The 14,073-nt window shown below is 37.8% G+C and overlaps 1 protein-coding gene and 1 non-coding gene across 6 annotated transcripts in view; both read left to right on the forward strand.

Annotated features, from left to right (window-relative positions):
* ST7 (suppression of tumorigenicity 7) overlaps nucleotides 1–14,073 on the forward strand; it is a 300,688-nt gene that overhangs the window by 154,156 nt on the left and 132,459 nt on the right. For all 5 annotated transcript variants that reach the window (XM_049771031.1, XM_049771032.1, XM_049771034.1 and 2 more), the window contains exon 2: nucleotides 4,330–4,412. In XM_049771031.1, the coding sequence (XP_049626988.1) occupies nucleotides 4,330–4,412 (83 nt within the window). The remainder of the gene's footprint in view (nucleotides 1–4,329; nucleotides 4,413–14,073) is intronic.
* Nucleotides 5,019–5,150, forward strand: LOC126030621 (small nucleolar RNA SNORA5). Its single transcript, XR_007503147.1, has one exon. It is a non-coding gene; the product is annotated as a small nucleolar RNA SNORA5 (small nucleolar RNA).

Below are 14,073 nucleotides of genomic sequence, written 5' to 3' on the forward strand. Positions count from 1 at the left end.
TGGTAAAGCAGAAGCAGTATACCTACAACGTTACCAAGGAAACATCAAGGGTAGAGGGCGGGTGGACAGGATGATATATGAGAGTTTCTTGCCTTGGAATTGGGTCTAAAATATACTTACACATTTTTTTATATCACAAGGATAAATGCCCCAGGACTTATTAAGGGGATTGTGAGATACAAAGGAGAGCCTAAAAGAGGATGGGATAAAGGGCAAGGAGAAGAAACAGGTAGAAAAATATTTATATGTGTACTTTATATCTACTGTTAGATGATGCTGTGCCCAGAAATAAAACTAATTTTGGGGGCAGAAGTGCTAGCAGTTGGATCATGCCCAGCAATACTCAGGGTGCTGGTTTTGTTCCCAGGGATCATTCTTGGTGGGGCTTTGGGGGACCATAAGGCAATCATCTTACCTGCTATTCTATATGTCTCGCCCAAAATTGACATTTTCTTTTTCTTTTTTTTTAAATTGACATTTTCAACATGCAAGTATTATAATTCAAAATATTTGCTGAGGAAAAGTAAACAAAGTATATTTCATTTTGGAGGTAACACAAATATACTTGATTTTCATATTAAGAAGGCATTTACTCTCAGTTTCTTCTTTAAATGACATGATTTGCAAATATATTATATATCACCATGTGAAATAAGAATTGCATAGAGTGTAATTGTACTTTTATTTATGAGTAGCTCAGAAATAAGTTCTTGGAATGGCTAGAATTGGCATATCTCAATTCCCTTTCTGGACATAGTGAAGCTGTTGGGAGTCATTAGATGTCCACATTGATTTTCCACTCTCATGAAAAATACATGGTGATATCCATTTTATATTGCTGCATAACAAATTAATGCAAATATAGCAGCTTAAAATATAACACACTGTTACGTTTTTTCTTGTTTCTGTTGTCAGCAGTACAGGTAGAACTTAGGCATTTGACTTTATCTGCAGCTTAATTGAACAAGAATCTACTTTCTAGCTTATTCAGGCTCCCAACAAGATCTTTGCTGTAGAATCGGACCTTCAGTTTCATATTGGCTTCAGCCCCTAGAGGGTGCTTGTAGTCAACCCATTGCCACATGAGCCCTCAATAAGACCACTTTACTAAACTAGTAAGGAAGCTCTGGTGTGTTTGCTATGCAGATGGTAACTTATATGTCCTTTGTTAGAAATAAGTCATATGCCCATCCATATTCAAAAGGAAGGAATTGTTTAAGAATTTGAACAGCAGGAGACAAGGTTCATCTGTCTCCTTAGAGTTTATTCATCACAGAATCCCTCTGAGTAGAAGGGCAAATTCTTTAACTTTCAAAGCTCTGCAAACTGGAAATCTGTTCAAAACAGCATATGTGCGAGCTAGCTCTTCAAGATTCTGGTTTTTCATCTTGTGCCCTTCAATAAATGGGAAAGGATAGAAGTGAATTTGCAACCTTAGTGGGAACTGACAAAAAAAGAAGAAAGGTTGGCAGGGTTGAAATCAGAGCAATAAGATGAAAGAAGAGAATTCTCTAATTTCATGTAGAAAAGTATAACTAATGAGTTAAACTCTTCCCCCTCAGTTCCCTAACTCACTTTGGAGGTCTGAGAAAACACTTTGAGGGACAGGATCCTGCTCAAAACTAACATGTGCCTTCATATTAGTAGTACTCTGTGTATTCTTTCTGTAGTTTAATCTGAAATGTTGTTTTACATTCTTAGTTCACTGTGATGTCCTCATCACAAGGTCTGGAAGGTAGTGTGGCCTTGACTCATTGTGACTTCCAGTGAAAACATTTGCAGACCTGCTTGCTTGGTTTATCTTTCCGCTAACAAAGGGCTTGGAGAAAATTACAGGATTGCACATGGTTTCCATGTGACCTGAGACTTATTTTAGTAACTACAGAGTCTTCTAAGACAGAGATCAGAACTTTAGGCTCTTACTTAGCAAGTCTTCAGAGACTCACCAATATCTTTGTTTGTTAAAATGACTGCCTACAATTTCACCCTCATGTTTAGTACCACCTTAATCAATTAGAAAATGGTAAAAGTGCACTTCTATTAACTGGCTCTATTTTGTAGGGTATCTATTTAACATAAGACAACTCACAGGACAGGGATTTCTTAGATGGTAGTGTGTACCTTGGTAGTTAGCATGTAGAAAGTGCTCAGCAAATGCTAATATGACTGCTTCTGCTCCTATTGTTGTCTCCACACTCAGCTCCATCTCTTCTATGTTCTCTAGCTATGTAGTAATATAAGATGCCAAATGAGAAACAAATTTGTTATTGTAAATAACAATAACATTCCTATTTGAGGAGGTAAGCTATGCTAGGCTTTTTATTTCCACTATCACATTTAGTTCTCATGACATTATAATTTTATATGATTACAAAGGTCTGAATGAATACGATAGACTCAGTTAATGTTCAAAACATGACTAAAAAGACACTTTTTGTAAGGTGGAAAGAGGCCCTGAAATTAGATCAGTCCAGAGTTATAAGGCAAATGTAATAAGGTAAAGCAGGTACGGTGCTTGCTTTGCATTAAGCAAACCTGGGTTTGATTCCTAGAACCCTTTCTGGTCCAGAGTCCTTCCAAGGAGTGAGTCCTAAGCACAAACAGTACAGCCCCCAAACCAAAACAACAAAAACAAAAACACACAGGGATATTTTATATTGTACATAGCAATTGGTGGAAAAAGTTAGTGGAGAAAACAGATATTTTTCAAAGGAAAAAACCATTTCTCTAAGTGCGAAGTGGGTTCAATGAGCCTATCTCTATTGATTTTTAGTATATGTCCTGTCGAAGCAAGCACAAGCCTGTCTTTATGGAGATGATGCCTGGTTGCCAGGAAGATGAAACTGTTTGCCCTGTGACAGCTGCTGCTCTGTGAAGGCTCTATAGCTCAAGCTCCTTTTTCAAAAAGCAATAACATGGAAAGATAGTGCCTTTTCTAGTGTGTTAGAGCAGGCCCTGGCTCTATCGTGGACCCTTCTAGCCCTTCCTTTCTGTCCCCTTTGGCAGAACGATTCCTGCTTATTATTGGAATTTTTTTTTTTTTTGGTTTTTGGGTCACAACTGGCAATGCTCAGGGGTTACTCCTGGCTCTATGCTCAGAAATCGCTCCTGGCAGGCTTGGGGGATCATATGGGATGCCGGAATTCGAACCACCGACCATCTGCGTGCAAGGCAAACACGTTACCTCCATGCTATCTCTCTGGCCCCCTTATTATTGGAAAGTTTTATACCTCCTTTTCCAGGACACTTTCCCTGATCCCCAGCTTAATTTGCACCTTTTTAACGTATTTTCATGAATGTCTCTGCATCTCTATAGCAAGCTTTATAGTAATTGTCTTCTCACCTGTCAATTTCCCAACTAGATGGGTGCCTTTTAGAGCTTGGGAGAGGTTTCTGTTTATGCTCCCATTCTCTGTACATATTCATTCATAAACTGAGAAATAGTTGCTAAGGAAGTGAATGTAGACTTTTCTTTGTTGTTAGTTGATGACTGCTTTCAGAAGTGAGCTTAGGACAAATCCTTAAAGCCTTTCCTCAACGTTCTGCTGCTATAGTCACTCATTCGAAATCTGATGGGTTTCAAATTCCCTTCTACAAACAATGTGATGAGTGAGAATATGTGTGCAAAATGTTTCTGAAGGGTAGTAGTTGTTATAATATTTGGTTATATGTTTTGTGTATAATCTATATATAAATGATGATGTATATCATAAATATATCATAAATGCATAAAATATGTTAGTGAACCTTATTTAAAATAATACCAGATGAATTGTTGTAGCTGATAGGAAGACTAGCCAGATTGGTCAGGAAGCTATTCTATAGATTGCACTCACTTTACTGGCTTATCCTTTATTCAATTAAATTATTTTAGCGAGTAGCCTTTTTCTTTTTTGCGAGTAGCATTTTGAGTAAACTAGAGAAACTTTTTACTGAATTTATGCTAACTTTTGTCAATTTCCTTTTTCTTTTTTTTATCAATAATCATATCATAGTGCTTAATACATATTTAATATGATTATTTTTCATTTGTTCTGAGGTTGAAATACTGCTTCTTGGTTCATCAAAGACTGATGGGTTGATCCCACAGAACACAGAACATTTTCTCTTTCTGACTGACAGCTTAGTAACCAGGTTTGCTTAGAGTCAGTGGTATGACTCCATGAAAATCTTAACAGTAGTTGAGACAGAATTAATCTGAACCATTTTGTTGGTATTTTGCTATTAGACAGAAACAATTTCATCAGAAAGGAAAATGAAAGCTCTTCATTGGTTTTCCTGACATACTCATGCATTCCTTGTTCTTCTCCCTCTGTTTTTTTTTTCCAGTGAGCATGTTTTTGAACACATTAACACCGAAGTTCTACGTGGCCCTGACAGGCACTTCCTCACTAATATCAGGGCTTATTTTGGTAAGTGGTGGAATCTTTCCTAGTTAACAAAATACTGATTACTTATAATATCTATGTTCAAAACCAGATCTGCAACTATATATATTAGGAGCTTACATCTGTTACTTGCAGTGTGGGAGGACTATAGAGAAGTTTTACACTGCCCAAGTCACATATTTCTAAAATATTTCTTAAAAATTGGTATATAATCATTATATGTTTGTTGGAGGGGAAGAACAATATAGACAGAATGGAAAATAAAGGGATATATAGTATTATCAAATTCTGGTGCCTGAGAGCTTATAAAAGAAATGTGACTAAGTTTAACCAAAGAATGTATTTTAGCTTTTTTCAGAATGGATTAAGGCTCAGTCAGTATCAGGACTAGGAATGTGGCTAGTAGTAGAGCCTGTGCATCTTATTGTGAAGCCCTGGGCTTGATCCTCAGCACCAGAAAGAGATGAGATAATCAAGACCAGTAGAAATATAGTTCTATATTTCTGTCTAAGTATTAGATATTAAGTATTAGGCAGATGGTATTTCTACGCTTCTCCCTTCCTTCATCTACTTTGCTGTCATGTATTTATTTTCTCTATTTATTTTCCTGCTATTTCTTCTCGCAAATTCTGCAGCTGTGTCAAATTCAGTGCCTGCCAACCCATGGCTGACACTGGCCCAAAAGGCTGCCACAGCAACATGTGACTCATGGGCCCTGATTCCCTAACTGGGCCTCAGGGATAAATTTGGTTACAGACAATAATATAAAAACATTCTCTCAAATAGGCAAAAAACGATATGATATCACCCATCCTTATACTGTATAACTATAGTACATGTATATATAAGTATATGTATACTTATATATGTATTATATATTATATATGTATATATATATGTACTACATATATATATAATACTGTATAAGTATTGCCTGTGGGGAGAGGCACTAAGGGTTGGAGCAAATGCTTTACTAAAATATGTGTGAACCCTATGTCCAATTAGAAGCCCCACTAGATCTGGCCTGTAAACAGATAAAGATAGTATTAACTTATACTTTAAAATAGTTATAAACATAAATAGATAACATGTGATTAAGATAGTATTAAAATAGTATTATCCTTATACTCTAAAATACTTATGTGTGATAAATTCTTTTTGGGTTTTTTTTGGACACACTGGGTGATGTTCAGGGTTTACTCCTGGCTATGCACTCAAATTGCTCCTGACTTGGGGGACCCAGGTTCATCCTGGGTCAGCTGTGTGCAAGGCTAATGCCCTACTGCAGTTCTATTGCTCCGGCCCCTCTGTGATAAATTATTATACCCAAAGTAGTGTGGTGGATTATTAATTTTGGGGGGGTACACCCTGTGGTTCTTAGGGGTTACTTCTGGCTCTGCACAGAAATTGTAGCTGGCAGGCTGAGGAGATCATATGGGATGCCAGGGATTGAACCCAGTTTGGCTGGGTGTAAGGCAAACCTCTACCCTTTGTGCTATTTGTTCTGGCCCTGAAAGTAGTATAGTTTAAAATGACCTCAAATAAGGCTAGCTAAACTCACTGGAATTACAGTAACTAAATGACCTTTAAAAGGAAAGAGATTTCAGGAAGTTCCCCCCCCAATTAGTCCTGTGATTACTACTTGTCATAGAAATGGTACAAGAAATATATTTGCAGTACTAATATTAAAGATAAAGGGGCCCATGCAATGGAGGATTTTAGAGGCTTGAGTTTGTCGAGTATTAGAGAAAAGGGCAGAGAAATGTATGCAGGGAAGAAACTAGCAAACTGGTCAGAGGGTTGGTGGGAAGTAGGCAGCATGTCTTTGTAGTAAGAATATATTTGATGTCATTTTGGGGGGCACCAAACTCAGGGAGGAGCTATTCAGAGCATGAATTTGAAGAGCAGCAGCAAGTTCCATTCGAGGGTGGTTGTGTCATCCAAACAGAAAGCTCAGTACAAAATGCAGAGATTAAGCCAAAGTGAGGGAAGCATAGGAAGAGCAGCAAATGACAGCTTATTTGATACAGATTGAAATGACTTGTGTGGTGTAATTGTCAAATGTCCCTAAAATGCAGACTCCTAGCAGTGTCCCTGAAGTCTTTGCTGGGGGGGGGGGGTTTAGGGGAAATGAGAAAAGTAAGACTGCTGTAGTGAGTTGTTTAGAAAGCCATAAAAGAGTTTTCTAAGAAGCTCTTGTTATCACTTTTTTTTTGCAAAGCTAGGCCCAGAATCTGTCTTCTGGTGCTTACCTTAATATTCCTCCTCCCTCAATTCCCACCTCCCATTTTGTATACTAGAATATCTTTGATTCTTTTAAGTGATTCCAAACTATCTCATAACATATGAATGATGAAAATCATAGTTGGCTCATGAACAAAGTTATGCCTTGCTGCAATTCCAGCCGAATATATATTCTGAGTTGGTTTAATTAACCAGTACTGAGAATCTGTGAATATTCTCATTTGTTCTGAAAACATGAGATTCTCAAATGGAACAACTCTTCCATATTTGTCATTTGACAACTCTCCTTTTGTTTATGTAGCAGAAAAAGATTTTTTAAGTGCTAATGAGCAGTTGGGCAAAGATTCCAACATACCCTTCACTCCCCAGTTTCTCACCTGGAAGGTGTTTTTTTTTTTTTTTGTTTTGGTTTTTGGGTCACACCCAGCATTGCTCAGGGGTTACTCTGGCTCTACTCTCAGAAATCACCCCTGGCAGTCATGGGGGACCATGGATGCCGGGATTCAAACCACCGTCCTTCTGCATGGAAGGCAAACGCTTTACCTCCGTGCTATCTCGCCAGCCCCAACATGGAAGGTTTTTTTTTTTTTTTTTGCCACACCCGGTGTTGCTCAGTGGTTACTCCTGGCTGTCTGCTTAGAAATAGCTCCTGGCAGGCAGGGGATCATATGGGACACCGGGATTCGAACCAACCACCTTTGGTCCTGGATCGGCTGCTTGCAAGCCAAACGCCACTGTGCTATTTCTCTGGGCCCTGGAAGGTTTTGTAATTGGATCCATATCCAACCTGCACTGACAGGAAGTTTGAAAGGAAAGGTATATTTTAAAAGGTATTCAGTGGTCGGCAACCTGCGGCTCGCGAGCCACATGTGGCTCTTTACACTTTTAATTTGGCTCTTCTGTGTGCCGGGCGGTTGCTCCAGGAGTCAGGACTCTGCTCCTAGCCTCTGTCAGTGCACACCCTGTGTGGCTCTCATAATAAATTTCAATTGTAGTTTTTCTGTGAGATTTGGCTCAGTTGAAAAAAAGGTTGCCGACCACTGGTATTTGAAAGGTATATTTCAGGTTCTCAGCAAAGGGCAATAATAACCTGAAAGTTATTTCCTTTCATTCAAAAGGGATGTTCAAGTTAAGCTAATCTCAACTGTGCTAAAGTTGCACAGTTGCTTTTCCTAATATTTTGTTTTTGTTTTTGGACCACACTTGGTGACACTCAGGGGTTACCCCTGGCTATGCACTCAGAAATCGCTTCTCGTTTGGGGAACCATATGGGACACTGGAAATTGAACCCAGGTCCATCCTGGGTCAGCGCATGCAAGGCAAACCCCCTACTGCTGCACTATAGCTCCGGCCCCAGCTTTTCCTAATTTTTGGATTTTAGGCATAGTTATTGGATAAATATTCAGAAAATTTCATTATTTATTGTCCACCTTGTGGAGTAGTTTGTACAAACGTGTGGGACTTTCACTTGTTTATCTTTGGCTGAGTTGATTGACATTTCCTGCTCTACATTTTATACAGGGCTTTCTCATGTAATTTATCCCACCTTAATATCTTTAAATATACTGGAAAAAACTCAATTAAAATTTTTATATGCTTGATAAGTTATTGACAAGCACATGTTAAAAGTGTGGCCAGCTTCTTAGCATGTATATATTAGAAGGGAAACTATTGAAAGTCTCCGTCTAATATTTAAATAATACCTTAATATTTCTTTCCAACACATCTTTATTTTTTATTACTTTAAACACTGTGGTTTACATAGTTGCTCATAATACATTTATTTCTGCCATCCATGTTCCACACCAATCCTACCACCAGTGTAAAATTCTCTCCACCATTTTCCTCAGATTCCCACCTACTCCCTATCCTTCCCCACTTAGCTGGCATGAAATATTTTACTTTGTATTGCTTATTTTCAATTAAGTGGCAATAAAATTATTTCCCCCACCCCCAATATAAATATTTTAAAAATTTATAGCAAAACAAAATTTGTAAGAATTATCATATCTCAGAGTGGGTTCATTAAGTCTTTGTCTGAAGGTTTACTAATTTAGTAGTTGCTAGCCAATAATCCTGTTATTGGTTTGGTTTAGTTTGTTAATCTTAGGTGGTTGCTACTTTGAGATCTAATTTTGTGAATTCCTAGTAAGGTGTCAGGATTGAAAAAAATAGGAGATGCTGTGTGGTTATACATGTGTCTGCATGGTACAGAGAATTACAAGTTCTGTGACTGATATGACTGTGGCTATGGGGGAAGATTATGATTGCCAGCGTTCTGGAAGTACAAAAAGGCAGGGGATGCTACCTGCATTCACTCAATCTGATAGAGTACTGGAGATCTCAGCCCAAAATATCTGCATACCAGAGTTCTAGTCCATTAGGCGTCTCTGCAGAGATCAGTGGTAAAGTGGCAAAGTTGAGCCATTGGCAGGGTAGCGATTATGGGTTGTGGGTGCAACTATTGATTCTTTAGCAGGGCAGAGACTTGGCCCGCCCTCCTCTTGAGAGTGCCCCAGTTTTCAGCTGTAAACCAGTTGTACCCCTGAATTTTTGCAGCTTGGTTTATATCTCTTTCAAGAATAAAATGAGTCTCTGGAGCTGACCAATGAGCGGACATGGCAGTGCTATGTGGCATGTCTGTACCCAGAACATCTTTAAAATATTTTTGATTAAGTAAATAGGTTTTAGAGACAAAAGGGACCCCAGCGGTCATTGGTTCTCTAAATTAAAAAGAGAAATGTTTAGGGCTCATACTTCAAATGGAATGGCACTGAAGTTAGTGAGACCTCTATAATAAGGAAAGGTATGTTTTGTGTATACATTCCTCTCCCAGGATGTTGGCTTAATTATGAACACTGCCTACTGACACCAGGGACATCACTTAAGAGTAAGGGAACATAGTCACTTTTTCTATTCCTAGCACCCCATGGCCTTTAAGCTCCTCTGGGTGTGACCCATAGGTATTCCCCATGCTCCTATGCATTGCTTAAAAAAAAAATCACTTCATTAGAAAATGCATTCTGTGCCAGACAGGTCTACCTGTGAGGAAGTACTAGCTCATTCACTTTGTTTTTGTGGGGAGAATAGGGGGCTTGTGCCACTTCTCTAGATACTTAAGGCTTACTCCTGGCTTGATGCTCAAGAATCACTCATAGTGGTGCTGGGGAATTTTATGCAGTGCTAGGGATCAAACTGAGGTCAGATGATCTCTCCCCCACCCATGTATTTATTTTATAGACATATAATTAATATTTGTCTCATTTTACTTCTAGGTAGGCTAGCCAGGTAAACAGGCAATTAAGCAATCTGCCTTAAGTTACCTAACTGGTCAAATGTTGAAGCAGGGTTTCAACCTAGGCAGTTCTAGAGCTTGCATTGTTGTATTTTGTTTTATTTTCCCTATATTTTATGTTTTTGCTTTTTCTTTATTCTCCATTGCACTTTTGTTTGTCTTTGAGGCCACACATACTGGTGCTTAGGGCTTCCTCCTGGCACTGTGCTCAGGAATGGTATAGCATGAAGGGGATTGAAGTTGGGTTGGCCATGTGAAAATCAGATGTGCTGTACTATACTCCAGCTCTTCAGTAGCATTGTTTATCTTAACTTTCCTATGTGAATAATTCAAAACATACATAAAAGCAGAGGCCTTATATATTTTCATATCTTTTTATATTTCTTATATATTTTTTCATATATATTTTCATATATTTTCGCCCATATCCAACAGTTTGTTGCCATATCTGTTTCAAAAAGCAGTTTTTTCTATTTAAAAAATTATTTTTAAAGATAACTGGGGATCAAGTGACAAAGTACATGCATATTCTTATTCTCATGTTGCCATTCCACTATTCAAATTCTCAGCTAATTTTTGCTCATTGAGTAAAAGGCATATCTGGATACCTTTCCATTTCTTAGTATGGGTGCTTTAAGCTGCACCTGGTGGCTTCTGAGTATCACTGGATAAATGCTCATACTAGATGGAAGGGTTCCTATTTGGGGGAAAATAGGATTTATAATAGGACTTTTGTCTGATGTCAGTCTTAGGTCTTTTCTTATTTTCCCCTTTGCTTCCTTAGTTATTGCAGTGACTGTCTGTAACTCACTTGGTTGTGGCATTCAGGAAGATGTGCATAGCACACTTAATTGCAGTGGACCAGAGATTGTAGACTTTATTGTGAAACTAGGGGATCATAGCTACTGTATTGCTGGGGATGCCCTAGCATGTGGGACAGCCATTTAATTCCTTGTGCCCATCACATCCCAGTTCTTAATGTCACAGATTGAAAGCCAGCAATGGGTTGCATAGTCTACTAGCTTCTCACGTTACATTTTAGACTTCTGACCCTATATATCCATCTTGTCTCTTTTGCTTCACTTCTTCAGAATGCATGCCACACCCACACCCCTTCCAGCTTGTTGGCATAGCCTCCCTAGTCATAGGGGCTATGCTTGGGATTAAGTTCATGTCTATTAATTTAGTATTTTACCTGCTCTGGCCAGGACATACCAGTCTGCTTGAAATTGCCTCTGTGGGCAATGTTTATTTCACTGGAGACAATTTCTGCATATTTTAAGAGTGGTAAGTTACATAAGTAGAGAAAACACTCCTTAATTTCCTAAAAATGTTAGTAGAATAACCTAATGCTTGGACTGAAGCAATAGTACAGTGCATGGGGCACTTGCCTTGCATGTGGCCGACTTGGGTTTTATTTATTTATTCTTTATTCTGAGATACCTCTGAGTCTACCAGGAATGATTCCTGAGCAAAGAGTCAGGAGTAAGCCCTGACCCCTACAGGTGTGCCCCCCTCAACAATAACAGCAACAAGAACAACAAAAGAATAGCATAAATAACATATGATGTATTGACACTCACATGTAAAACCCAGTAGCCACTGATATGGATATAAACCTGTTCTTAAACTATTAGTGAGAAAATATGTATGAAATAAAAAAATATAATAATAAAATTAAGAATACAAAGGGAGAAAATTGGAGGCAGGAGAAAATTTGGGAAGGTACATCAATTGGATGTGCATCTCATTGGAAAGGTACATCAATGGGCTGAACTTACACTTTGCTTGCTTGAAACCTAGATTTGTTCCTTGGCACTACATAGGTCTTTGAATACTCCCAGAAACAACCCCCAACCATGTATACGGAAATAGGTAGTAACTGAGCCCACGACACCTACTCTGTGCCTGATCATACAGGTTGAGAGTGCAAAGGGAGGTAAAATCTTCCAGGAATTGGGATGGACTTTCAAAGGATTAGTAGATATTGAAGAAAAGACACACCTGAGAATTCCATCAGGAAACTAGAAGAATTATTACTATTACTCCAACCTGTGTCAACTTTCTTGGTTTATCTTGTGTAAACTCAAAAGATTTCTTCTTGCCAAAGACCTGTTACCTCTAGATATATTTTTGAAGGCTCAGAGCAGGTGTCAACTGTCAGTTTGTCCATTTAAAAGTAGAGGTTGGAAAGTGTCCTATTTCCTCTCTAACTGCCATTGTTACTCTCGCTATCTTCCTGTGAAGATATTTCTGCTTAGGAAGTACTTCCTTAGGAAGTGTTATACCAGTTTCGGGTATGGCATCTTCATTTTCCTCATAGGTTTAATGAGATTAGTGGGATGTTGCTATATGGAACTCTTGGAGCATTTTTGAATGTGATATAAGAATATAGCAAAGTCGATCTAATTCACAAAGAGAACTTATATATATATATATATATATATATATATATATATATATATATATATATATATATATATATATAAGACTCCCAAAAAGAGGGAGTCTTATTGAACAGGAATAATCTAGTCATTTTCAAGAAAGATTCAATTTTTAGTTCTTCAAGAAAAATGGAACATCCTATTTATTAGGTCTTTGCCATATTTGAGTTCCTTCCCTGCAAGTGAAAAATAAGGTAACTTTCTAATGAAGGCAGTTGCTAGCCTGGATCTCCACCACCAGCCCCCAGCTCTGGTGTTTCTTGGTTATCCTCTCCACTTCCAACTAACAGTAATGGAGGAAGATACAAGGCATTGATGGCTGGGTCCTTGGGTGATTCTTTAAAATATGATTTGGATCCTATACCTTATAGAATGGAAGTGCTTTGGGCCCTTTTATTCTGTAAGATATAGATGCAAGTATTTCTTCACATTCCTAAAGTCATCCTCATTTCCCTTGCTCCTGAAAAACTTACCTTACTTGCAGTTCCACCTAGATAATACACACTGCTTTTTATCATTTTGTTGCCTTCTTACCCAGGAAGCTCTTTTCATACACTATCCCAACAATGCTGTATCTCTCTATTCACTCATCTTTCCTTTCTTCAGACGGGAAGAAATAAATGGTGTGTCATCTTTGCAAAGCAGGGCTGATGTGCTTTCTTGGGCTCTCAACAGTCTGCATTTTTAGGCATTTGTACTCTTTTATGCATCTTCATTTTCTCTGTTAACTGACTTTATCTTCCTCTGCAAATATAGGTAGGTCTCTCACTAGCAAAACAAACACAACACTTTTTATGGACTCTGGTATATATTTAAATGGTCTTCCATTAAATCACAACCTTTCTCATCTATTACTTAACTTTCCAACCACTCATCTATCTTCTCTTCAGTTCGTCCATGTTGAATTCATCAATTTAACATTAAGCAAGTGCTTACTATGGCCTTATTTTACATATTAGGTAACTGAATTTTAAGTTCAACTATCATAAAATGTATTAGAATTTGTATCTTATGGCTAGTCAACAATATAGTAACTATTGACTTTCTAAATGTCAAACCCAACTAATGCTTTTTAGTTTTCATCTTGCTTGGTCTAAATAGTCCTTGAGGTATATCATGAGTAGGAAAAAAATACCAGAGATATTATAGTTTTAAGATGATATAATGGATAAACTTATATTTTAAATTTATGGTTATTTGCTGGTTAAAAACTTTTTTGCTGCATTGTGGCAAGCCTGCTAAGCTACTGGCATGTCCTGACTAATTTTAAAATTTGGATTTGTTTATGTGATCCTTACTATTTACATTGTAGGTCATGCACCAGGAAGAAGAATTCAAATTGACACAAAATATGTACTATTAAGTAACACCATCTGCCCATTTGGATTTGTGCAGCTCTGAGTCACTGGCCTAAAGTCTGTGGTGTTTTAGGAAAAGGGACAGATAGATAGCTAAACTAATACCTGTTGGGTTGCATCCCTCCAAGAAATGGAAGCTTTTCATTCTTTTTGTGAGACCAGTAATTCTTTAAAAGAGAGATGTTTTTGTCTTTTCAATAAAACTTAATTTCAATAAAACTTAATGAGTCAAGAAGTGGAATTTATCATAAGGCATTCTTTTAAAACTGGTTTATTTGTATACATATCTAATTTTGTGGTAATTTTGTTACTGTGTAAATTTGGAGGAAGATAATATTGAGCAA

This window comes from Suncus etruscus, chromosome 1, assembly GCF_024139225.1.
Source record: "Suncus etruscus isolate mSunEtr1 chromosome 1, mSunEtr1.pri.cur, whole genome shotgun sequence".
Taxonomy (NCBI): Eukaryota; Metazoa; Chordata; class Mammalia; order Eulipotyphla; family Soricidae; genus Suncus; species Suncus etruscus.